The sequence below is a fragment of the Gallus gallus genome, chromosome 1, assembly GCF_016699485.2.
Source record: "Gallus gallus isolate bGalGal1 chromosome 1, bGalGal1.mat.broiler.GRCg7b, whole genome shotgun sequence".
NCBI lineage: Eukaryota > Metazoa > Chordata > Aves > Galliformes > Phasianidae > Gallus > Gallus gallus.
In genome coordinates, this window is record NC_052532.1 from 119025956 (window position 1) to 119051989 (window position 26034).

A 26034-nucleotide genomic window follows, 5' to 3' on the forward strand; every position below is an offset into this window, starting at 1 on the left:
ATTTATTTCACAAATCCCTGCTGTACCATTCCAAATTCTAACTGTGACCAAGAGACATAATCCACTTTTAATTGAGATTCAATTACTCCTTTTTTTTTCATCAAATTAAAAGTTTAAGCTGCAAGCATATGACCACTGTGCATCAGAATATGAATATCTAGAACTTAATGAAAAAAGCAATTCTGTGATAAAAATATCCACAGGAGTTGCTGAATAACTGTTGTTTTGGGTTTTTTTGCCCATAAGCATTTTTATTGCAATATGTTGCTGTGCCCGTAATTCTATTACAATGAAATTGTATAAATTAAATACTATAAATTACAACGTTGTTAAAAGAGTACAAAACTTTAGCTTTTGTCTACTCACTCTGTTTTTGGAACTTCTTTTCTAAGCCAGTAGAAATCAGATTGGGCTGCATATTTGCGAGTTTGTAATACATTGCCAAAATAGTCACTCTCTGTAAACTTCAGCTGTATAGGCAAAGCACAGATATTTTTTAGAATATGTCCAAGGAAAGAAGAGCTGACAGAACAATTAGAACTTTTAATTAAAATAATAATAATAATAATAATAATAATATATTTTTTTAGACATGATCAAAACAAATGAAATTTCCACAGTTGGTAGAAAGAATAAATATTTTGTGATACTGGTTTAAAAATGGATGGTGAATGGATTTACACAAGGGAGTGGAATATCAGAAAAGCTTTCACCTGTGTAGATGCATCTGAGGAAATCAGAAGTACCCAATGATGAACTGCAGACTGCATGTTTCTACGGCTATTATAAGGCAGCCTCTTTTCTTTAAGGGAAGAGGTCTATCCTCATTTTTAAAAGTTCATTTTAAAACCACTTTCAAGACAGTAACAAAGCCTCTTTTTCTCTGTTTGCTTTGCATTTCACTGCAAGTGCTTTGTATTGCGTTCCCTTGGAGGATTCTGCTGCTGCTTTTACAGGTTTTTACCATTCCTTGCATTGAACTCATATAGCCATAGGGTTCCATGTTCCCACAAGCGTCCAAATCTATTAGCAACCCACGCACACAACTAACCATGCAAGAAAAAGGTATTCTAACATTTTATAAATCCAGCTGAAATCCCTGTTGTCAGCAAGCGATACCAGGACTTGTGAGGGACTTGTGAGGGAGTTATACATCACATTTATCTGTTTTTTTCAACTGTGATTAACAATTATTATTATTACTACATATAGCCACTTATCTGTGGTAAGTATTTCTATACCCTGAGTGGCAAAGCTGGTCACATCCAGTATCTTTGCACTGGCTTCACAGCACCACCTCACCTTACTCTTCCATGGACAAAGACTAAGCTTGTAGAGTTGGCTCTTCCAAAGGTCCTCAATGAATCATGCCTCCTTTTCGTGTTCTTTCATGTTCTCTGGCAAAGTAACTCTATCCCTACTTGGATTTTAGTGGTTCAAGATTGAATTTGTGGTTCCACTTTGCCTATGACTTGCAGTAACACAATTCATCACACACATGCCACAATTAGGTTTTTGGAAAATATGTTATTCTTCATCATCTTCCTTTCAGCTGTTGCTAAGTTGAATAAATACTGGCTCAGGACTGAGGCCTCAACAGCATCCTTGTTCAGCATATCTAACTGTAGGGCTGTACAGCAATTAGAGCCTGAAGATGTGATCAGGTTAGAAAATTCATAGCCTGGAGAAAGAGCAGAGAGCCTGTACTATATTAGAATCATCAACGGTGATAATTCAGACAAAAAAATGCAGTAGGTTTTTGAAGGTCATTACCTTGAGGAGGTATGTTTTTGTTTTGTTTTTATAACTAAATACAAAATTTATGCTGGGGTACTTTTAACTTGAAAAATGGTTAATAGCAGGAAGGTTCTTTGCACCCAGGTAAATTTTACTGCCAGCTGGCATGATGGCCATCTTACTTCAATACAACATCATTGATGTTTTATGCAGTAGAGCTTAAAAATAACCAAGCAAGCTGAAATCCAGATGTGGGCATAACAAAAGAAAAGCTTTGATTTTGGACAGCAGTGGAAGAGAGCAAAGAATAGTCCCAAGATGTAAAAGAAGAAAGCTGCAAATCTGACACTTACTGTTTTGATGTCTTCATTAATATATGTGTCATTCATTATAAATTGAGGGTAACCCACTTTTGCCATAACTGCTTTTGCCTTTGAAAAAGAAAAAAAGAAAGAATTGGCAGATATAAACATTTCTCAGTTGGTTTTTTTTCCATTATTTTCCACTGCATAGTATTACGTCTCTCTGAAGGCATCTTAATTTAACTTCAAACCATCTTGCCTACAAGGTAAACTCGCTGCCACAAATGAGTTTCACTTCACAACATGGTCAGATTATCACAGTGGGTCTGTTGACACCTGCAGAGTTTTTGCAGAATTACAGCAATCTGTTTGAAAACAAAAATCTTGTTCTTAACAGCTACCAGTAACTGAGATAATCAAATGGTCAAATACCTCTTCTTACAATGTTTTCCAAAAGGCTCCAGGAAATGTGCCATTTTGCTATGGCTCAGCAGCTGGTACACATCCAAGTGCTAAAATATATTTATTTCACAGATATGGATAAGCCTGGATCCCAGCAAGATCAAACCAGCATGATTTCACTGATGATCGCTTCCCTTTACGTCTGAGGTTGGGTGAACATTTTTTCTGATGCACATTTTACTCTCCTAAAACCACATGGCTGACCTTTAGTTCATTCTCTACGTTCAGCCCTCTAATTTACAGCCTTTAGCCTTTGCTAACATCATTAATGGTGTTAAAGTGAGACACTTAGCTTTCCTTTGACTTTGTTTTATTCCTTTTCAGTCATGAACCGGTCCCATGCGTAATCCATGTAAACACGCTGGTGTGAATTGATAGCAGCTGTAGATGAGCACTGCCACTTCATAAATCATAGCATAAAGATATAAACAACTACAGCAATGGCCTCACAAAAACAGCAGCAGGTCACCCAGACACAGAGAATTGCTGTGAAAACAGTGTACTTCCAAAGGAAAAGCAGCAGAATATGGAAGGATAAGATGACATACAAAGAAGTGAAATATGACAAAGACATTGAATAAATTAAAGCTGTGATGGATCAGGGTAGCACAAGGTTTTCACTTCATATGTTTTTGGGAAGCTGAACTTAATTTATCCTCAAATATTTTGGGATTTCCTCCATCCCTAACAAAAAGCTCTTCTGGAAATATCGACAGAAAGGTCAAATGCCTAAAAACAAGCGAATACTGCAAGATACAAAATGCAACAAACTGACTGTTTGTTTAAACAAACAAGAGTCATACCAACACTGCATTCTATCTGCAAGCAGATCCTGTATCTCTCTGGTGGCCCACTGTCTTCTGCTTTTCTGTCTTGCTGAATGGGATGGCAGTTCAAGGGAAGGTCCCCCTTTCTCCATAATAAAATCCTTGCCCTTTTTTTCACCATCGCAGCACCTCATACAACAAAGCCTCTCACGAAGACCACAGGCAGCAAGAATTAGAATCGTTTGTTCCACAACAGTAAGAAAGCTGATAGGGACTGCCTCAGTTTAACAAAAACTCTCTTCTATGTTATTTTCGAGAAGAGAAACCTATTAGCTTCTTGAAACTCCTTCAATTTCTCAATCTCATTTCCAACCTAAAGTCATAATCCTCCACTTGTGACATCACAATTAATTGCAGTTGAGATAATTAAGATGTCTCAAATAGAAGATTACAACTTCAGGTGGGAAATTAGCAGCAGGAGCAGATGAACTCTTAAGCAAGAAAGATCCCATTGTCATGCAAATATCCCCAGTGAAAAAAAACACAATGGAAGACAAATGCTGAACAGGAAATATGAAATGAGCCAAATTAACTCTCAGCTGAATGTTTTCTCAGTTTTCCAGAAGGTACAGCAGCCTTTCAAGATAGTTTAAATGCCTGAGGGGAAAAAAAGGGAAAGAGAGGAGAGCACAACTCATCTGCAAGTTTGTATGTAATCAAGAGCGTCTATTTTTTGTTGCTGATGGTGCTGTCAGGTCTAGCTGACAGAACTTTTGCAAAAGACTGGAAAATTTCCATTTCCATTTTCAGTATTTCAGTCCCAGTTGTTACAGTAGCCTAGATAAAGCAAAGTGCAAAACTCATCAGTTTTAGTTTCTATTAAGTCAGCTGCTTAAACAAATTCAGTGAATCTCAACTGTTCTGCATGTTTTCCAGTCATCATCTGAATTACTTGAAGTAGTCTCTAAATTGAATCTGCTTAATTGACCCCTTAACACTTTGGTATTTACATTATATCTATTTAATTAACTTATATGATGAAGAGTAATATTTTAAGAACAATTTAGAGTGCAACTTGCAAGAAGTACTAACTATGTCAGTACAATGCCATTTTAATAATGATTTAGCCAGTACTTGGTCAATCAAAAATTGTTGATTGAACTTGGGCATATAAAAGAACATTATTGTTTTTCTGAACTATAGCATATCCTCTCATTTTCTAGATTGCCCTCGAAATGAAAGCAAAAAGATTCATGTGTCATGGGCTGTAAATGCAGAAGACTACAAAGCCAGGCTGCATCTGGCAGCACTCTTTTGCTCAAAGAAGTAGAGATGGACACTGCCCTCAGACCCACAGTGGTAGCTGTCTGGTCATGACCACAACACATTCATCTTCCCTTCCCTACGTGGACATTTTAGAGTCCTTGTGGAATATCTGCCACATCTGTCTGTCTCTTCTTCCAAGCAGCCCAGTAAGAGCAGCAGCATGGAGCCAGTTTTCAGCACTTTTAAACCCCACTCCTTAACCAAACATCTTCAAGGACGAGGATGATTCCTCCTCCAGGCTCCTTAATAGCAGGTGTGATGTAGGTTGACTTAAATATCATGCCCATAATATTATTTAATATTAATTTTATATTTCAGATGTATTTAAATTATTTAGTCTTGTCATGGCCCTGCTGCACTAGAAAAGGAAGAAGGGAAGAGTTCTCCTAACCAGGCTACTTCAGGAGTAATAGGCTTGCTTCTCAAGTTACACAAACTCTTGCTTTGCATCTTTGATAACCAATATTATAAGCTTAAAATTTCCATGCATGAGGAAAAACAGACAAATGCTATGCTATAGAGTCAACATAAAACCCTATTAAATAACAAAACTTGTCTCAGAGTATTTTGAAAGTAAACTCAGAAAGTAATGCTGTTCTTAGTACTCTGATGTTTTAACAATGGCTAAATCTGTCTGTATTTTTTCATATATATATTTAGGGAAAAGTGTTACTTTATTGTACGTGTTACTTAGAAATTCTTACCATGATATGCACTGCAGAAGTCTGACTAAATTCTAAGGTAGAACTTACTAGCAACGTAATTCTTATGCCTTCATGAATGTTCCACCAGTCACGTAGGATAACAAAGATTCAGAAAAGCACACTGTTACTAACACATCAAGTTAATTTGCTATCATGAAACGTAGGTACATGCTAAAATACCATTATGAAACAAAGCTTTCGGTGCTGAAATTTTTGGAAAATCACAAATGAACAACATCCTTTAGGAGCATCTTTGAGAACAACAAAAGCAAGAGGTGATGGCAGGCAAATCAGTACAAGATTGTTTCATGCAATTCATATCTTTCTATATAGCTTCTCCCACAAAAGAAATGTGCCTCAAATTGGTCCTAATGTTTTTCACGAGACAACCAAACCTCCTTCTGAGGTATTCTCCCATGGTCAGACAAAATCTCCACCACGTAGCACATGCTGGTAAGGGAGAAAGAGATGAATAAGCTTACTTGATCAGAGGAACTAAGAAGGTACCTCTAGAAGACTGTTTCCAACACCCTGGCTCCAACCAGGATGAAGTTTAGGCCCATAGAGCCCGTGCAGACACACTGGGAAGGCAACAGGGGCAGCAGGCCAAGATGGTGTGGCACATCAGTAAGTACCCTGATGCCAACAGTGAAGGATGTGGGGCTCCTGTTGCAGAGGACTGCTACCTGTAGTCAAAGCAAACCTCCCAAGATGACACAGGAAGCCCTTTGAAATCCCTGGGAATTGTTCCACTGAGATTCCTCCCAACAGCTTTGTTACTAGGTCCAAACCCTTCCAGCTAAGCCTAGGGTGGAGCCCAACTTATCTACACAGCAGATAAATTTGAAAGCATCTTGCTAAGAGTGGGTTTCTAAATTTGCATGTTGGAAATTTCTTGCTTCCTTGGATAGCTTTTCTATTCACTTGAATAATACTTAATGGCAATTTGAGGACTCCTTATTCATAAAACACTAGAAAGTAAAAAGCTCTCTTAAGACTGGCTTGTTCTTTGATAATCATGTCAGTATTTTCCCCCTGCTAGGATTAGAAGTATGTTTAAAAGATCAGCCTTCCAGGAAGTGTGCACACACATGGGCAAAGCAAATGAAATGTGACAAATGTACAGGAACCAACAATGTGGTAATCGCACATGAATCCATTGTAAATGCATCACATACAAATTTTTATAGTTTAAGGGCTTATTTAATTTGTCTCAATAGTTTGCATGTTAAGTAACCACATGTACAGGAAGAAAAGGAGTAATGGGGTATTTCCTCCAGTTCAGTTCTCAGCCTAGCTTAGGCTGTTGGGTAACTTAAGGAAACTCATCTCCTTGGACTTCCTCTCTCATCACTGGAAGTGAGAGGCTCTTGCAGGGGGTGATGCACAGAAGCAGCAAACTTTGGAGTAAGTTTTCTATACAAGCAGCTAGAGGCAGGCTCCAAGGCAGATGACCTGCTGTGCAGCTACTCCCTCTGCCACTGATTACTCAAGGAAGATCCACCACTGACTTCCACACAGTGAGGATTTTATCATGAGTGTGTCTTTCTGTCATGATGTGAGCGCTGCAGATCAGTTTCCTACAGAGACAAAGCAACAAAAGGCCTTTCACTCCTAACAACTTGCTAAGGTGGAAACAAACACCTGTTTAGATGCATCACTCCAGTCTAGTCAAATTTTCACTTGACATCAAATGGTGTGTGAGATTTCAGAGAGCCTTTTTTGCCCATCAGTCAAATTCTGTTACTTTGTAGGCCTGCTAGTGACAGCAAGTACTGATAACTCACTGTAATATAAATAAACAAAAATCTCTATGCATCTCACTCCCAACAAAATTATATGAGTCTGACACAGATCTTCTGTATATCAATTTGACTCGCAATAACTTTGTGAAGATCATTTTCAAGTTTCTAAAAATAAAAAAAAACATTAATACAATTACAGTTCGCTGAAAAATTAGCATGAAATACTTTCTGAAAGCTAAAATCATTCACAGCAAAGTAATGTTCCATTTAATTACAAAGATTAATTCAGCCTTTATGTACGATTCTGGTCTTTTCATTTGTCATTGAAAACAGATGATTCAAGAACCATCTGGTAAAATTGCTGCATAAATATCACAGGTTTTATGTATAGAAAAAAATGGGAAAATAGTGATGGATCTTGGTAAAAGAGAAAATTTCCATCACGGAGCTAAACTAAACTACTACAGATATCAGTAGGATGTGATCCAGTGACTTCAGTGGCATCTGGACTGGGCACATCTTAATGAAGTATTTTATTTCCACTGCAGGGGCCGCATGAAATCATAAACTTCAATCAGTGGTGAAGTGGCACCTTTCAAAACTTAAAAAGGGACCACGTTGGACTTTATTTTCCTAGGAAAAGGAAAGCAAAAGAGACACAACATTTCCTAAGCAGTTATTTGGCAGTATATGTTTACTCCTAATATCCACTATCACAATAATATTATTACTATCCATAAAGCTACAAGCACCTAAAAGTTGAGTTGGACAGCCATGCATAGAAATAAATCAGGGAAAAAAATAATTCAAGTCACAATGTGACTCTTTTCTGTCCTAAGTGCCTTTTGGTTCTGGCTCTGTGCAAGACAAAGACTCAATCACTGGTTCAAGCACTGTGATGCTAACGTCACTGGAATTAAGTTTTCAGTTTTAACTCGTCCTGCATTGAGCTTTTATCAAAAGAACCAAACTAAATAACAGAAAATCTGAAACAGTTTGTCTTTTATAAACGTACAAATTTACTGTGATATTTTGACAAACATAACTTCGTAGTTCAATGCAGCAGTATAATTATTATACCTTCTCAAATTTTCTCCTACCAGCTTGGTTCCAAACTCATTCTACTGACAGCTATTCTTTAATTCTACTAAGAAAAAGAATTCCTTTGTCCGTTTTATTTTAATTCCATTTCCATTTTGTAACCTCTGCATGACAATCATAATGAATCTATTCTTTTATGAACAGAACATTATATATGACAGACATGAATGCTGTCTTCCATGAACAGAACCACAGCTCTGTAAATTAAACACATTTCACAAAGCAAATATCTTCCTCTATGATTGCACAATACATAAATGATTAGATGTATCCTTTTCACAATTTTGAATGAGAGTTTTATTTTGACTTCAGTGGGTCAACAAGAGAGCCAATTATACTCTCAAAACCTTAAAACAGTTTGTTATATCCCAATCTAACAAGGACAACAGCAACAAAAAGATCTGAAATGATGAATGTGGAAAAGCTTGAGCAACTGTTTGGAAAAACATTAGAATCTCAGACAACCCTTGCCCAATGACAATTTTAAAAAGCAAAGGCTAACAGAGGGTAGATTTCTTGACAGTGCTTCTCTATAGACTGTAATTGAAGGCTTTTGTTTACAGGTAGAAAGATGTGGAGGGCTGGGGAGGAGGTTGGGGTGGGGGTAACAATTACATCTGACTTTAAATCTGAAATATTTTTCCTCAGATTAAGAGCAGCTGTCAGCAGTAGTAGTTCTGTTTGCAGCTGGGGGTTCCCAAGTCTGGTTGGACAAAGACCTTCATCTCCCCACCCCTTCAGCTCGGCTTCACAATAAAGAAAATTGGAATAACGATTCTTGCTTTGTGCATCGAGCAGAGTAAACAAATTATTTTAGTCTTCTTTCAGTCTGGACAAAATCCCAGCAGCATAAAGAATACTCCAAGATGAACAAGTAAAACAATAGATTTCTCTTACCTACTCAGATTTCAGTTTTGGTGTTCTGCAATGTTTTTTTTCCTTTCCATATATAAATATATACATATACACATACATATACATATATAATTTATTTATTTTTAAGTGAGTAGAGACTAACTCCATGATTTGACCTGAGCAAGACAGCAAGGGCTACAGCAGGTGCACATGGATGCATATTCCGAAGCACCCTTGATAACCATGCACAGCTCTGTGATACCTTCCAAGGGTGCCCACTGTCTGTACCTGGCCTCTCTGTGGCAGGGTGTCTCCCTCCAGTGCCATATGCCTGGGAAGAGCTGCTGGCAGGGACAAGGAACAAAGGGAATGGGTTCAGACTACACCAACAGATGCTTTCCAAGGCATCTCTCAGGCATGATTTGGGAGACAGCACACCCTGGGAACCACTCCTGACAGTTGCACCCAGGTTTAATTGCCTCCACAGCGTATCCCTCCTTGCTTATCACTTCATAACACATTCTGGAAAGTACATGTTTCAGCTAGAGAAAAACACTATCCCAGAAACATTCAGCTCTGCCTTTATATTATTTCTGACCTGCTGAGCTTGGTAAAACCCACATAGAATAGTAATTATGTCTTAGAAAAAACAAATGGGCCTGAAGGACACATATTGGCCATGTTATTTCAGTATAAGGAGCCCAATCACCCACAGTTAGGCCACGAGAGGCTGCTTCCCCTGAGAGATTCAGGGAAAATATCTTATTTCTATTCATCTGCAGGTCAGCACAGCTGTGGTAAGTAGCAAAAGAATTAGTTAACACCAAAGCATGACTATCCAAAGCTCCTAAATGAGTTTTAAGAGTCACTGGGTTTTCAGTGGAGCTGGGTTTACACTTGTGGATCAGAAGAAAGGATGGTGTGCAGATGTGCACCCTGACAGCCTGTGTGATGCCCAGCTGCAGCATCATGCCACCACGCCAGCAGTGACAAGTCCACCCCAGTGAGTGCATTTCTGTGTTATATGCCCCCTAACACACCACAGGACCAATTAGGGTGTGAATTCACAGATGCGTGTACAGATAGCCAGGGCCTCCTCCACTTGGATTTCAAGCAAGCCAGATGCAAAAATATTCTGCTCTGGAGGCACAGGCCATCATTAGCATCATGCTGGTAGATTTATACCCCTGGAGTATGCTGCTAAACTGCCTTCAGCATAGCTTTGTAGCTCACATATCTGAGTTGAACTCAGCCACATCCTTAGTACTTTAGAACACTGTTCTTCTTCAAGCCTTTATTTTCAGTCACTTCTCTTTGTTTTCCAAGACAATTGTTTAATTTTTTTCATTAAACAAAAATAGACAAACAAGAAAACCACCCTCACAATCAAGAACAACAACAGCAACAACAACAACAACCCTGTATCTGTCCTTTGAAATTGCATAGGATATTCTTACCCAGTGCTTTTTGCACTAAAGTCCTGAGGATCTGCAATGCAAAAAAAGCAAAGGCCACCTCTGAACTGCTTTGGCACGTTAGGGAGCTGCAGAAATTATGTTGCATTTCTTACAGAAACTCCTACCTGGAGTCACTTTTCTGCTTGCCCCTTGTGTTCCCCATCAGCCAGCCTGCACTCCCACTACTCTGCCATCTCTTGCTAGAAACACACCCACCTTTCTGCCAAAGCTTTTCTGCTGTTTTTGTTTTAGCTCTGGGGAAAGAGCAGGTTTAACAAAAAGCACTGTGCTGCCTGACAAAATAAAAGTCCCCAAGGCCCTGTTGTGCTGAAGAGATCTCAGGAACTGAGTGCTGCAGCATCATCTGTGAGGAGCAGCCCAGGCACAGGGAAAGGGCAGGGAAGTTCTCTCCACATCACGGTTGTATGGGATATGAGTTTACTGCAGTGTTTCTTCTGGCAATCTACTCAGCAAAACGTTGTATAACCTGCTCCAGAGAGGGATAACTTCTGACCTCAGCCTCTGCATGCATCATTTAGCATCATCATGTAATATCATTTAATATTTTCAAGGTTACCTTTGCTTAGCAAAGGTTGTGGAGCCACTTTTCTTTTTAAAGAATAGTGTGTGAAAAATTTCTAGTCACAAGTGAGCATCAGACTCACACATAACAGAGACGAGACACAGCAGACTAGTGCCCTCGTCCCAACACTTTAGGTCCCCGGTCCTCATTTCAGTTTTTAACACAACTTTGGTTGGCTCAGAACTTGAAGATTTCCCTCTCTTTGGAGAGAAATTCCTTCTGCCTGGTGCCTTGACAATCAGCACAGCAACAAGTGTGCCACTACCCGTTGTCCATGACATGTAAAAAAAGCAGATGTCTATAAGGACAAAAACGATGGCTGAAATACATAGAAAAAAAGCATAGGCAGAAAATGCCATTTTTTACTCAGAACCAAATGTCTCTCTATTCTACGCCTTTGCACACTTCATATTTAAATCAATTATGCCTTAGAATCCATTACTGGTCAGTTGGTGGACTATAATATCTGTGTAACTGTTCCTCTATGGAAGGCAGTTTTACTTGGTAAAATAACAAAAGCAGTAAAAGTTAAACTGTCTGAGACTTCCAGGGGTGATGAAAGACTTCCTGCCCTTTGGAAGAATGAAGCTGCCTTCTGGCATATCAATGCTTTCATGTTGCATTTCTGGCACAAAAGCTCCAGATTCACCCCTGTCCCTGAGCGACTGCAGGTGTCCATCTGCCTCTCCATCTCCCTCTCTGCATTTCAGCCATGCCATTTGTCACAGGTGTTTTGATGTCATGCACCCATTCAGGCCTTACACAGTTGTGGCAGAGTCTGAAAAATGACAGCTGCGAGATCGGGGTTAAATACAATTTCCTCTCTCTTCACCTGTTTTCCACTATCTGTTTGCACGGTGCTCAGGTTATTAATGGAACTGACATCCCTGCACAACTGAGTGAGCAGTAGCAGCAGCCAGATAACAAGGGAGAAGCTGACAGCAGCGATCTAACCCCAGAGATAAGAGATAAGCAAACATGCCATGGCTATTAGTTTCAACTCTGGCCAAGGGAGAAGAACATCTCCTGTGGTTACTGAGCAGAAAAGCCCAGTCCTCCGGAGAAGGTTAAATTAAATTTGGAAGGTGAGAGAGATTATTCTTTGAGTTCAAAAAATTAAAGTTTGTGATAGCAAACAAACATTTGGCTTAAAAAAATATATATACTGCTTGTTAATCTGATGGAAAGTGAAGATTTATTTTTGTTCGGGGAATAGAATGAGGACACTTACACTGAAAGGAAAGTGTCTTTCATTCTCTTTATTTTCCAGGTGAAAAATGTTACCCTGAATGTTGGCATTTTCCAAACAGCTATCTGAGGGACACTGAGATATTTTGCCATCCATATTCCAAACCAGGTAAGTAGAATTAGATTTTCAAACCTCTTGTGTCATTTCTGAGCTACATAAATTATTTGACTTCCTGCTCCATATCAACTTGGCCCCCTTCTCTCTATATGTCCCTGCTCACAGTAGGATAAAGATGAGTTACACAGACTCACAGAACTGTAGGGGTTGGAAGGGACCTCTGGAGATCCTCTAGTCCAACCCCCATGAAGGTAATCTCCTGGAAATACCAGTAGAGCCCAAGAAAGCTGCAGACATGTAGGAAAAGAGTTAGAATCTGACTGCCTTTTCTGAACTCCATGTTTCAACTGTATCAGGAGAGTTTCTCATTGCTCCCTGCAATGAAACTGCTACAGCAGAGGCAGGACCTGAAATTTTCACATCAAAGCACTTATCCAGACAGAGACTACCCTCTTTTCAGAGAGCTAAGTTCCACAAAGGACAAGTATAGCCAGGGCTGAACTAGCATTAAGTGTGCTTTCCCATTTAAAAATGACAGTGTTGTTGTAAGAAGATCTGAATAAAACTTGGTGGTAAAAATCAGTAAATTAGGAAGTAAGAGCTTCTGTTGGCTTTTGAATGGAAATAGAGTGTCCAAATGCAATTAAAGCCCTTGGAAATTTTTCCCTTTTCCTCCTTCTTCTGAAGTAAGTCTGGCAGCTCATTTGTGCTCTGAAGCAGTCTTACGACTCTCTGTGAAGTCTTTGACATTCTTGAAACAATAATATAAAATCACCTTAAAAGAACCAGTGAAAGGTGCCTTGGGATCTTCTGTTTAGGAACTCCATCCCCCTCCCTTACAAAGTGCTGTTTCGTCAGCCCTGCGCTGGCCTTCCTTCCTGAAAAAGCCTACTTGAGATGCAAGAGGCACTGGGATGTGGATGGTTCCTCTGTGATATTTTGCATTATTTTTCAAAGGATGGGTCCACAGACCTCACAAGCTACAAAGACGCATTTTTCTTTTTGCAGAGCACCCACTGACCATTCTCAAGATTGGATGCTTTGTCACTTTTGTGCAAAATTAACATGGCATTAGGCAAGATTAATTTCAGCTCCCAAAGCTGCGGTGCCTGGCCTTTTTGTCCAAGTATGCAGCAGATGTTAATGAAAAGTTATTTTTCAGAACTGTATTCAGTGCGTGCCCTGAACAGTCTATTTGAATAAATGCAGGAGGCTCTATTCTCCCTGCATGTATTGCTGTGCCAGGTCTATACATAAACAAGCATGAGCATGAGAAAAGAACAGATAATGATTCTCTGATTTCCCCACTATAAGAATGTAGGAGGAGCAGAGGACATTTTCCAGACAAACAAGAGGAGGTGCTCCCTCACAGAGAGCACAGTGAGGCAGTGGAACTCTGCCATGGGAAGCTGTGGATGATAACATTTGTCGTGGGTTCAGAAAGTCACCAGACAAACTCACAAGAGAAAAAAAAAAAACTAAATAAATACAAATACACCACTTCTGGCAACAGAGCAGCAGATTGTCACAGGCAGGGAGAGGATAGTGAGAAAGCACCCCTTTGTGCTTGTTCTGTCCTTATGTTCATCTCTAGACATCTGCTACTGTTTGGCCACTGTCCGAGCCAAACATCAGACCACTGGTCGGAGCAGTAGGGCCATCATGTTCTCAGTGAAATCACCCAAATATGAAGAGAGAGTGACTACAGAGAACTGGGAAATACGATAGGGGCTCATTTAATTGACCAGAGGGCTAGATACAAACAGAAAGTTCCACATGAGAAGTGAACGGCTTCTATGGGGTAACACATGGACAAGTATCTTCTCTAAAGCGCCTATACTTTGTTCAGACAAGGCTTGCACAGATAGCTCTTGAATTACAGAGGGCTAATGGCCTAAATTGCATTGGGAGGTTTGCTGCAGTTCTCTGGCGCAGCAGAACTGTAGGCTAAACTAAGGTATCTAACACTGCCTGAGAGAGACACCTATAGCAAGGCACTGTCCTTATATTTTTGCTTCTTTTGCCTCGGTGTTCAGAGAGAGATACAAACGGAACAAATGTTGCGTATATGACTTCCTTAGAGAGAAATAAAGCCAAGCAGAGGCAAGTTCAGTGGGGAAAAAATGATTGCATAGTGACACTGGGATTTGTGCTCCATGACCTAAAGAGGTTAACAAAGTTACAGAAAAAAATCTTATTACAGAAAAACAAGACTTTTTTTTTGGCTTGTCATCCATGCTTTAAGAACAGTATTGCAAAGCAAAGCAAAACAAAACAAAACCAAACCAACGGCCCAACTTCCCACAATGCAGGCTATCTGCAAACTTTCAGAAAACAGGTTCTTTTGTGTAAGAGTCTCTTTTCTAAGCTCCCAGTTAAACCAAGAACAAGGGGCATTTCAGAGAGGAAAAAAAAAGAAAAAAAAATGATTATTAAAATAACAGCTCCTGCCCAAGGAAGGGAATAATTTTACATCTCAGTGATGATCTCCCACTGAATTATGCTCTGAAGAGCAGCAGCAGTAAATTACTGTTTTAAAGACAAAAGCCCTCATCACATAAGTCACACCAATGGTGTTTCACTTGTGGGCACTCCCTTTTCCCTGTGACCTACCATTACAAAATATGGCTTCCAATGCTATTTGGCCGAGAGAGAGGCTGCAATCTGCACCATCGTGGTCAGGGAGACAAAAGCCTGCCCTCCCATCCTCAGCTACCACCCATCTCAGAGGCTGCAGGGTGGCTGAGAGCTTGCCAGTGCCCAGACAGTGGATGAGGCATCACTCTGCTTGGTTGCTGCAGCTTGCCTGAGGACTCTGATCAGACACACCCTTAGGCCCTCACTATGTGAATAATTCTATCTTCTCCTCAAATGTGGACAAAAACACAGGGTTCTTTCAACAGAGGCTAAAAGCAAGAATAAACATCTTTACTTTCTTTTTTTTTTCTTTTTTCTTTTTCCTTTTTCCTTTTACAATCAGAGACGTTTCCATTAAGAATTTGGAAGGTTAACAGGCAAAGTTTAAGAAATTCGGATGATAGTCAACTAGACAGCAGTAAAGCAAGGCTCACAAAGAGCAGAGGCAGGACAGGGCAGAAAGCGGAGCATCGCGGCAAAGCGCTCCTCCGCGGCAAGGAACTGCTTTGGAAGCAGCGTGAGCTCCATCCAGAGAATTAGGTGAGAACTGCACGGGAATCAGACACCTCAGCTTGCCGAAATCTGTCTTTGTAGGGCTGGCTTTCAGATGGGCTGCTTTAAATCCGCCTTTCGATCACAGAGAAAGAGGAAGAAAGGGAGGATATGAAGGAAATTAGTAGTTTTCATACTGTATTATTCTATTACAAAAGGAAAGCCAAACCTTACCTCCAAAGTGTACAGGGGCTAAAAGAACAGTTCTCAGAAATCAAGCATTACAAGAAAAAATGTTTCCTATGTCACGTGGACTTGTTGGTTTGATCCTTTTAATGCATTTTAGGCTCATCAAATTAGAGGGAACAGACAGTACGGGATGTCCATCTGAACAACTTAACATAACAGACACACTGAGTCATAGGCACTAAACACTTCAAGGGTAAAATGGAGCTTACAGGATACCTGGAGCACAAATCAAGCATCGATTCTATCTGAAAGCCTTTTGTATGTCCTTCAGAGGTCGATGGTCCCTCTGAGTGCAAAGCATCAGGCTGCCAGCAGGTGTACAGGTCTGGCATTGGCCATGTGCAAGGTGGGGATCAGTCAGCCAACAGGGAGCAGTCAAAACTTGAGACTGTGACTATCTCTGTTGTGGAGAGGATTTGCTGTTGATTTTCTTTAAAGCTGCTAAATCATTTGCATGACACTGTTGTCATCTGATGATACAATCAGCAGAAGGAACAAAAGAGACACCTGAGAGAAGCTGTTCTTTCAGGAAGGCCCACTGAGCAGGCATCCAGATCCTGCACTGACCTTATTCCTCTTTCAGGAAATGGGCAGAACGTTTGTTAAGGCCCAAACGTTCCTGAAGTTAAAGGAAGGGCTAATGGCAAAATAAACAGTTCCCATGAGGGAGGTCCAGTAAAGAAAAAAACAGAAATTCTCTACAGTTCCTCCTTTGACAGCCACTGATGAAAACATGATAAAAGGCCAAGACATTCTTCATCTAACTAATAACTCTCTTTCTTTACTTAATAGATAATAACAGTAATGATTGGGTGCCATCTTTTGTTCTGGAAACAGAAACAAGCAGAAGATGCCTGCACAAGACTTGAAATTTGGTTCAAAGCAGAATATCACATACTCATAAAAAACTTCCATGGAGGCTTTACCAACCACAGAAAACTGGAACAGTTGTTTGATGTGTTACTGAGACCTGCCCAGCAATAATTGGCCAAAATGCTACAGTTTGCCTATACAGAAGATCAAAGCCGAGGACCCTCTCTGGCCTTCTGTCTGAAAGACAGTGCCTCCAGCACCCTACTGTGCTCTGTCATAACACTGTCATAACAACTACCTTGGTAATGCTCCAAAACAAAGCGTAAAATAATGAAAACCCCCAGGATCATGTAGCTTGCTCTTCTTCAATTCAAGAAAAAGATCCTTCCTAACTTTCCAAATCCTAGCACTCTCAGTCTGACAAATATTTCTTGTATAGGTCTATAAAATAAAGCAATACTACTGCATTTGTTTCTTTTAAACAATCAAACAACCATTATTCCAGCAGTCCTATTGTTTGTGCTATTCTGTTAAGGCATAAGTATTTAAAAAATGGCTCATAGGATCTTAAGGAGTAACAGATTCTGAAGGTTCTGTTTTATGATATATCACAGGCTTCTGCAGTGAATTATCTGGCTACACAAGTAATGAATGCATTTCTTGAATTAAAAACATGCCCATCCAAATGTTCCAACGCACATCCAATACGAATCATTAGCAATAAATAGTATTTAATAAACATGTACAAAGACCATGCCTGGAAATCTACCAAAACGCCTCTCTATATTACTGCAATTTCTAAATCATTACATTACATTTGTGTCGTACAACCTTGACCTTGTTCCTAGCACAGTAAACTATAAAATTGTTGTTCAAGTCAGTGGTAATGGATTTAAACCATTTGATATTCCAAGTACTTTGGCACATAGTAGTTTTTTTTCATTGTACAGCCTGAATTTACTTTGGCATGCACTGCTCAGACCAGACTCACCCCATTAACTTCAGAAACGTAACTGAGATGCTTAAATCTTGAGCAAGTACTATAAGCTTCCTACATGTGCTGCTGCCACCTACAAAAGAGCAAACCTAACTTCTGAACACATCCTTTCCTAACCTGGAAAAGAGCGTGCTTTTTAGAGAGTTTATTAGTTTGTGGCAATGCTTATAGCATTTCTCTGCTGGAAGGAAGTCTGCAAATTTTTAACACAATGGTTAAGCAGATCGCTTGCTAGAAAATCAGCATTTGACTTATAATAGAAAATCTTCCTGCTCGTAGTCTGCATCAAATTTGTCAAATATCTAAATTAAAGTTCATTGTGTTTCTATGGGTTTTTCTAGCAAACAAGCAAGCATCAGAGCCAGTAAGAAATAATAACTGCAGCCCATATGCCATCAGGTTAGGAAGAAATAAACTGCATCTTACTATTCTTTGCTTTCTGTAGAGTTTATTGGTCCATTTATGCAGCTGTATTTCATTTGTGCATCTGTGCAGGGCACCACAGTAAAAAATGTTAATGGGCTGTGTATGAAATTTAAACCTTTCCACTGATGAAGTGTCTGGACAGCCTTTTCAACAAAATCAACAAAAATTCCTTGAAGTCTGTATTTGTTTTCAAGCCCAAACAGCACTATTCTAATTCCAGCACAGTGAGTAGGAAAGCTGCAGTTATGTCACCGTATTCAAAGGGGATATTTACTAATCCTCTGATATCCTGCTGCCTCCTACATAAGGAGGCAGTCCTACACATGCAGAGCTCTGCATTTAGACATGTTCCGTTTCTCTCCATTACATACGAATAGCAAGGAAGGAAACCAGGAAGAGAGCTTTCAGCATCTCTTGCCTTCACCTTTACCTCCCGAGTTTTACTGACACACCACCTGAAAGTAATCATAACAGGTAATGCCAGCCTTGACCATAACATTTTGTAACTAGCTCTGTCAGGATGGGTGTTCAGCTGGGATGGTTGCCACAATCCTGGAAGGTGGCTTTAGAGGTGGGCCTTCCACTGTAACATAGGAGAAGGTATGAGATGTGGACAATTCCCATGTTCCTTTCTTGGCTGAAGCCTCCATTTCCACACAAAACAACAAGTCTGAAACAAGCTCATAGTCTACATCAGCCAGAACCAGACTGGGACAGATGGAGGCAAGGCAGGAAGAACAAGGTAATGGCAGGTAAGATCCACAACATTCTGTTCTCCCTCAAGGCCAGTCTCCACTCTGACAGGACTTTATCCACCCTCCATTTATATTTATTACCTTCTCATGAGCCTTTCTTTTTGTTTCAGAGTCCATCCAGTCATTTTCTTTCTCCAACATGTCAATAAAAGCCCAGCGAATTCCTTCAGTCAGCTCTTCCATCTGGAAAACAGTTAGTAAACCTCTCCTCATTAAACTGCCATGGCAGGATCATTACAAGTTTCAGTGCATGATGTACTTAGTAAAACCATGAATGGTTCCAAATCAGACAGTCACCACTAACAGTTTTTGAAGGTGGATTTATTCTCTTTTTTCCAGCCCTCAGACAATTCTTCTCAAAGCAAGTTTCTTCCTCTTTTCATTCCCTTCACTTGTACCACACAGCCTGCTGATCCTCTCATGTCACGACTGTGAGAAAACCTGCCTCAAAATCTTAAAACAAACAAACAAACAAAAAAAACACTGGGAGAATTGCAGTGATTTGTGGAGATTTCTGTCTCTTTGGTCCCTGCAGGAAGGGGCCAGCTGCAAAGTGTTTGCACAGATAAAGCCTTTTCTGTAGAGAGAGCATCTGTAGCCTTACTTAGTTTGTGTCACACTGAGACATTCCTTACTAATACAGCCAAAGAGCTGAATTTGGGCTGAGAGTATCATGATCCAAATACAAAGCAGCATTCAAATATTTAGCCAGTAAGCTGTGCTTACTGCAGGGAAAGAGAACATGGCTTCTCTAATCTTGAACATCCAGGGACAGCCTGCATCTGTGCAAACCTGGGAGAACTCACGATCATTTTAGCTCTACCCCTTCGTGGCTTCTGTACAAATGGTAGTTCAATAACTATACAGAAACACAAGCATGTCACAAGCAAGTGAAATAGTAGGAGTGCTCAGTGAGCATAAAGGCCAAGAAAACTCTGAAATGAAAAGAACAAAGAGTCTGACAGCTAAGGGATGTGTTGCTTTGGTCTAAAGAGCAGAAGTGTACTCATGCCTGTGCATCTATTCGGCAACACAGACCAGAAAAGTATAGGCTATAACCTGCTTCTATTTGTGTCAGCAGAGGAACCTTAACACAGATAACACTGAAAACACTGTAAGAGTGAGGTATTTTGGAGGACCCAGCCGTTGCCAGAGGGCTTCACCACAGGTCACCAGAGCTGAGATAGTACAAACTATGACAGACAACCACTGTATAAAGATTTACTGGATGGCTGTGTTATCAGTTATGTTACATTTAAAAAGAACGAAGATCCATGTACCAAAGTTTTATATAAGTTTATTCCATAGATCTGGTAGCTTTGACAAGTCATTAAGGTGGAGGCTAGATCCCAGAAAGTAATGTTATCTTCAGCTGAATTGTCATTGATGCATCAGATGTGTATTTTAATTTGGAACTAATCTGTACTTGCGGTGGAGACAGACAAAGCCTAGCAATGATCCTTTGATTATTCATTTTTTCTACTCTTTTCAAAAAACATTTTTTTCTTAGCAACAGTACAGGACAACTGGAACAGTTCTAGGATTAAATATGACTAAACAGTCAACATTCACAGAAAACAGCATCCCAGGGAATAGGGTAACTTAGAGGTATTGATGACAGAGCACTGACTCAATTAACTTAGTGCACTAATGAGGTGAACTCCCTGTATTTGGAGGTTATGAGTTCAAACTCAAGCGCTACAGCTGGGCCCTGGTGTATAGTTAGGCTTTATGTACCAGCTGTAGCTGCAGGGGGCAGGAGGAGAAACCTATTCCTGCTATCAAAGCTATTACTGAAACTGCTCAGGCATAGCTGTAAGAAACACTGCAGGCACTCTGGGTTAGAAACAGTGCTATATTTAGACACAAATAATGTCTTTCCTGATAAAGGAAGAGGGAAATTTCTAAAGTATGAAATATCGGACACAAAACATGGGGGAAAAATCCATATTGCCCATAACTCAGAATTTGCTTTTGATCCAGGACAAAAATAAAATAAAATAAAATAAAACCTGTGTTTAAGAAAGAGAAATAGAAATGAAAACCAGTGAAATGAAAATAATAGCAACAGAAATGATCAACTTGAAAAGCACATTTTTAAAAGGACTGCAGCAAATTTCACCTGCATCTAATTTTTTTTCTCCATGGACAGCTTGCTATAAGTTTGAATTTTGTAGTCTATACTGTAAGTGTTATATGCATATCTTGCTATGGATGCTACTGTGAATTTAAACTTGATAATTTTTCAAATTCTTGGTTTGAAAGGAATTTGCGTACTAAGAAATATTTTAATTAGGTCATATTTCATCAGATAACCATTCTCTATTTCTGTCAGGTTTTCATCATTTCCCCTTGCATATACAAACACAAAATTACAGTTCATCCTCAATAAAGTGTATGTTACTTACAGTCTGTTTGCACAGAGGTCACACTATCTAATACCCCAGAAATATTCTTTCCACTAAACTGCCAAATAGCACATTAAAAACTTGATAAAGAATCAGGGAACTGAAAAGTTGGATCCGAGAGAGGAAACTCCAGCTGGAGGCAAGCAGCAAAAGAAATGTAGAGATGGAAACATTTCAAATATTAGACAAGGCAAACATCGGTCTGTCTAAAATGGGGTCCTTCCATAAGAAAACAGTCAAACTAAACAAAGTCAAGCAGACAAGCTCAAGCTACTGAGTCAGGGTTCTGCAGGACAATTACAGAGCTGCTGCGCCCAATGCGTGATGGTCATATGTTTCTTGAATGCAGCTCTCCTGTGCTAGAAGCTAAGTTCAATAGCTAAATCAGTTGATTTCAAACTGATTACTGCTGGAAAATCAATAGTTCAAAAAGCAGACTCTGGGAAACTCAATGAGAAAATTATAATCTGAAAATAAGACATAAATGATCATAAAGGGTAGTTAATAATTTGAATATGTTATTAAGGAAGGTGATAATGTAGTTATGTTTGAAGTTTTACAGCAAGGATGAATATCCATCTAAAAAGCTGTTCTCTGGACTCAACAACGTGAAAGAATACCTTCCTTCACTATTGAGTAAAGACATCAGTTGAGTTTTCTCAGTTACTTCTACTTGTAGCAGAGTCAACCTTAAAAAGTTGGCCCTAAAGCAGAGCAAATGTGATCAGTCATTAACTGGTCAGTAGGAACTTTACTAAATTACCTTAAACTGAACCATTTCTCATCATTGCCCCCCCCCCCCCCCTCCGCTCCTGCACAGTCTGACTCATAATTTGTCATTATGCACACAAACTAATGGTGTTTAGACCATTTTTTTCTGTCTACATACTTACCTGAAGGGCCTCATGTGGAAAGATTGGGCAGCGCCCAAATGGACAGAAACAAGACATTTCTTTGTGCTTGTACTGTGCTTTTTTTTCTTAGTTAAGTGAAGCATCTTTAAGAATTTTATCACTAGTAGTACACCTCTTCTTTAACTTTGAGAGGGTAAGGAAGCCACTAATTACAAGTTTCTAAGAGGACTCACCATCTCTTTCTTGTCTTCTTGAAAATGGGCTTTCACAAACATCTTACCCACAACGTAAGGGAGTGCACTTTCAACTAAGTCCACACATTTGTCCCACTGAGGCAGTAAAGATGTTGTTCCATGGATCACCTGTTGGAAGTGAATGCAGTATGTCGTAACATCATACAAGCCTGCATCTACATTTTTTATACTTATCAAGTTAAATTATGTGTGTCAAATAGTAACAAAAACAAAAAACAAAAAACCTAAAGACACAGCAATTATGTTTTACAGTTATTACCATTTTTATGAGAATACAGAAACTTTATAGAAAAATCTTTTCAACCCCACTAAATAGCTATAAAGTTTAAAACTGAGTATAATGGTAACAACTTAGAGAGACTAAGCTGAGTGCATTTTTTATGGGAAGGCATTCCCAATTGCTAAGTTTAGGCTAATTCTGGTAGTCTTGTGTTCAGTGGATAGGCACATCCTTTTACAAGATGACCTGCTCTGAGTTATCTACCAAAAAAGGTTTCTCTCTTCATTCGTTAGGTGATAAGCCTAAGAAGACTGAATTTGTGAATATGAGGTCAGTCATTATGAAACAATTTCTACTTCAAGACATTAGAGGATTCCGAACTTATCTGTGCAACCTAAAGCTGTCTAACACCAGTAGACACATGTCCACACCTTTCTGCCATTTACCTTTCTACTTACTATGCCACATCCTGTGTGAAATGAATTCCAAAACAGAACATTTCTGAGAGAAAACAGGTCTGGATCATCAAGAACACCGAATACGTTTGTCTCCCAAAATTGCTCTGAGATACAGTAATAAAGTGTCGTTAGAGCAGCCTGTGTATTTTACTAATGGAATAGTGGCTGAATAGAGACTTCCAGGCTCTGATGATCCTACTGCATCATGAGCTTCAAACGAGAAATAGTCAAGAACTGCCAATGCACAAATAAACAAAAAAGGCAATAAAAAAAGGCAAAATGAAGCTTAAGCGTGTTGCTACTTTGTTTTCTATTTCTCAACATTATTACTGTTGGCATTTACCAGATACCAGTACATTTTTGGTACAAAGGAGTTCATTAAAAAAAAAAGTACACATTCAACACAAAACACAAAATGTGCCCATGTAAGCAAAAAGCAAATACAGTGCTGATTCAGGAACTTCTTTAATTTTTCTTTTTTCAAGTTCAGAGAGTTCCCTTTCCACTTCAGGAATTTACCTGTCTTGTTCCACAGAGAACAAACAAAATCCCAGCCCAGTATCTGTCACTTGCTGGTTGCATAATGGTGGGGTACAGTCAACACCAGACCTGGTCAGGCAGGATAACATTTTGGCCTCTCACAGATTTCATAGGCCTCCAAACACTGCCCTAGTGTTTACTGGGCCTTTCCTTTTCCTCAGCCTCCTCAGTCTCCTCTAGTCTCCTCCAAGATTAGATTTCTAGCAAAACCAAAGAGCTTGGATTTGCTTGGAAAATTCCAGACTATCTTAACTCTCAGCTACTGAAGGTCAGCTATTTTGGTAGTTGAAAGATTGATTTTCTCCATCATATTGGCTGTAATTAAGCTTAATCAATGACTCATACTTAAATACACCAGTGAATTGCATTTTCAAACGCTTTTTATTAATACTGTATGTGCTAATAGATTTTCAGTGACAGAAAGAACACTTCTTCTATAAGAAAACCACATTAGGTAAACTGATGCATAATAAGGTAATCGTTTCCTAAACAGAGCCAAATTAGAAAATAAACTTCTTTTCCAAATCCTTCAATCTTCATATATATCACATCACTTTACTAAAAAAGAAAAAAAAGGAAAAGAAAAATTCTCTCCAGTGTCCATGCAAAACCACAATGAATCTTTCTCCTGATGCAGAGTCACAAGGGGAGTCACAGCATTAATTATCAGAGCTTGAAATTCCTTCTGAAAGCTCTGTCTACACATCAACCACAGAAAGTCAGGAGACAGAGCTGGCTTTCAGTGCGTGACACGATATTACAACATAATAATCATTATTATTTTGATGGAGGTTTTACTGTGAGGGGAACAGAAAGGCAGTACAGGCTCCGAGACAAATAAAACTAGAGCTGAGAGGAATAGATAACATCTCACAGCCGGTATATTGATATTTATGTTACAAGCAGAGCCAACTTGAGCTCTCTCAAAATTGTCCTCCAAATATTAATGTCTCACTCGACAATGCAGTACTCCAGGTAGTAACAGCGACTATAAATAGCAGGTTTCAAGCCTTTCCAGGCAATTCAGAGCTCCACAAGAGAATTAACGGAGCTCTTCCCCAGGAGCCATCACACATTTGCTAGAACTCAAATAGTCAGTGGAGAGGAGCTGCTGATGGTGCTGATCTGGTAATCAAACACTTTCTCCAGAGTCAGCAGGTTTGTTCTATTTTTCAACCTGAAGTTTTTCAAAGTTTCATCACTTCTTTTCTCCCTTCTTTGCAAAGTGCCATCCGGATAGGTGTCTCAGAGCCAAGATTTCTGCACATAAGATGTAAAAGCCACCAACAGAAAATTAGAACCCAGTGAAAAAATGCCACTTAGGATGGGTGAGGCTGATGAGAAATGAGTGAGCAAATAAAATGTATCCTTTGTTTTAGAGGTCAGTGATTCTTCTCACAGTCATATCTTTTTATGATTACTCAATGTTTTCTTCACTTACCAGGAGGTTAGTGAGTCCATTTTTATGATCTCAAAGGAACTGCGTATCTCAAGTCTTCCAGCCTGACTGAAACAATCTGCTCAGCAACAGCTTTGCCTTGAACTCCATTTCTCAAGCCATTTCTGCTGACCTGTGAAATCTGTTTCCCCGAGCTGCTCACCACACTTAACCACAGCTATTAACTATTACCCCTTGCTATTTACTGTATTTAACTATCTTTCTCCAGATCCCAAAAGCAGATAATAGGAATGAGCTGCTGACTCACTGCCCTTACTGAGCTGCCCTTCAGTTTTCACAACCACTTATGTGAATCCTTGACGACAATATTTTAATGAGCTTTGAAACAACTTGAATTAGATTTCTCCCTAAGCTTCTGGAGAATGTATCCAGGGAAAAGACAGCACCTAGTTAGTGTATCTAAAAGCACAGTAACTGAAGGATATTGTTTCCTTCCAGGAATTTCCCGGGCTGTAATATAATTCAATCATACACTGCAGACTTGTTGATGGCCAGCAATCTATTTTACCTGGCTAGCAAGAAATACACAGTTAGAAACTTGTCACTGTGGTTCTGACAGCCATTTTTGCACATTTTTGCATAAAGAAAATGGCATCTTTAGCAATGCAGATTCAGGAGCATAGGAGATGGCCTTTTCCACATAGTTTCCATCAAGATTTTATTAGAGTCTATTTTTAGATATGTTGTCAGCTCATAACTCTTCCAATACCAGTCAGGAAGGACACTATGGATGGTTTCAATTACCACCTGTGTGCCTCACCAAGGAGGACAGAGCACCCACACTTCCTGTACTGCACCACGGGCACCATTGTGACAGCCTCCTGTTCACCAAATCATAGTCATTAAGGTTGGAAAAGACCACTAAGATCATCTAGTCCACCCATCAACCCATCACCACCATGCCCACCAACCATGCCCCTCAGAGCCACAATACATCTTGTTGTCATGATGTAACCAAGCAGCTTTTTTTCCTTATAACGAACAAAAAAATATTACCATCCAAACATGACATGGAAACAACAAGAAGATACAACAAATTTCTGTTGCAGTTTCATCCTTCGTTTGCTTAAAGAGCCCTTGCACTACCCACAATATCATCAGGTTGGTTTTCCATTCAGGAGCCACTT

At 39.5% G+C, this 26034-nt stretch overlaps 1 protein-coding gene across 1 annotated transcript in view; it reads right to left on the bottom strand.

Annotated features, from left to right (window-relative positions):
• PHEX (phosphate regulating endopeptidase homolog, X-linked) overlaps window positions 1–26034 on the bottom strand; it is a 95358-nt gene that overhangs the window by 33046 nt on the left and 36278 nt on the right. Inside the window, exons 11-14 of the mRNA NM_001397884.1 lie at window positions 22210–22338; window positions 18796–18897; window positions 2091–2168; window positions 367–470 (exon numbers count right to left, since the gene is read on the bottom strand). Coding sequence (NP_001384813.1) covers window positions 367–470; window positions 2091–2168; window positions 18796–18897; window positions 22210–22338 — 413 coding nt within the window. The remainder of the gene's footprint in view (window positions 1–366; window positions 471–2090; window positions 2169–18795; window positions 18898–22209; window positions 22339–26034) is intronic.